This window comes from Myotis davidii, unplaced genomic scaffold, assembly GCF_000327345.1.
Source record: "Myotis davidii unplaced genomic scaffold, ASM32734v1 scaffold223, whole genome shotgun sequence".
NCBI classification, from domain to species: domain Eukaryota; kingdom Metazoa; phylum Chordata; class Mammalia; order Chiroptera; family Vespertilionidae; genus Myotis; species Myotis davidii.
In genome coordinates, this window is record NW_006294609.1 from 3,207,598 (window position 1) to 3,208,154 (window position 557).

At 63.6% G+C, this 557-nt stretch overlaps 1 protein-coding gene across 1 annotated transcript in view; it reads left to right on the forward strand.

Moving 5' to 3' along the window:
* The window catches only part of KDM2B (lysine (K)-specific demethylase 2B), a 91,856-nt gene that overhangs the window by 85,782 nt on the left and 5,517 nt on the right, over nt 1-557 (forward strand). Inside the window, exon 19 of the mRNA XM_015567266.1 lies at nt 370-555. Coding sequence (XP_015422752.1) covers nt 370-555 — 186 coding nt within the window. The remainder of the gene's footprint in view (nt 1-369; nt 556-557) is intronic.

The following is a 557-nucleotide window of genomic DNA, read 5'->3' on the forward strand; positions in this document are numbered from 1 at the left end:
CCCCGCTCCGCCCACTGGCCCTTCCAGCATCAGCCACCAGATGGCGCCTGGTTCTGGTCTGCCCGCTCTGGCCGTAAAGGCTCTGCCTCCAGGACGCTCCCAGGGCCAAGTCCACCTGAACGGGCCACTGCATATCTCTGTCCAATGGTGGGAGGTCAGCTGGGTGGGAACAGTGGGCCACACTACCCTGCTCCCAGCCTCTTCCTGAAAACCAGCCGGCAGGGCCCCCCCATCAGAGTGGGTTTTGGGGGGAGGTGCCCCTCCAGCCCCTACTCTAGAGACCACGGACTGGTGGTGGGGCTGGGTGTAGAGGGGACCAAATCCCTGGAGCCTGGGAGCAAGCTCTGCATCCTTTCTGTTCTGTGACAGCTGAAACCTGGCAAAGAAGATAAACTTTTCAGGAAAAAGGTACCCACTGTCCCTCCCCTCCCCTCCCCTTCCTTCACCTCCCGCCTGGACTGGGGCAGGATCCTGGGAAGAGGGTGGGGAGGCCTGGGTGGATGCAGCCCTGAGCGGGGACTCACCTGCCCTTGCCCCCGTCCTTCCTCAGCGGCGGT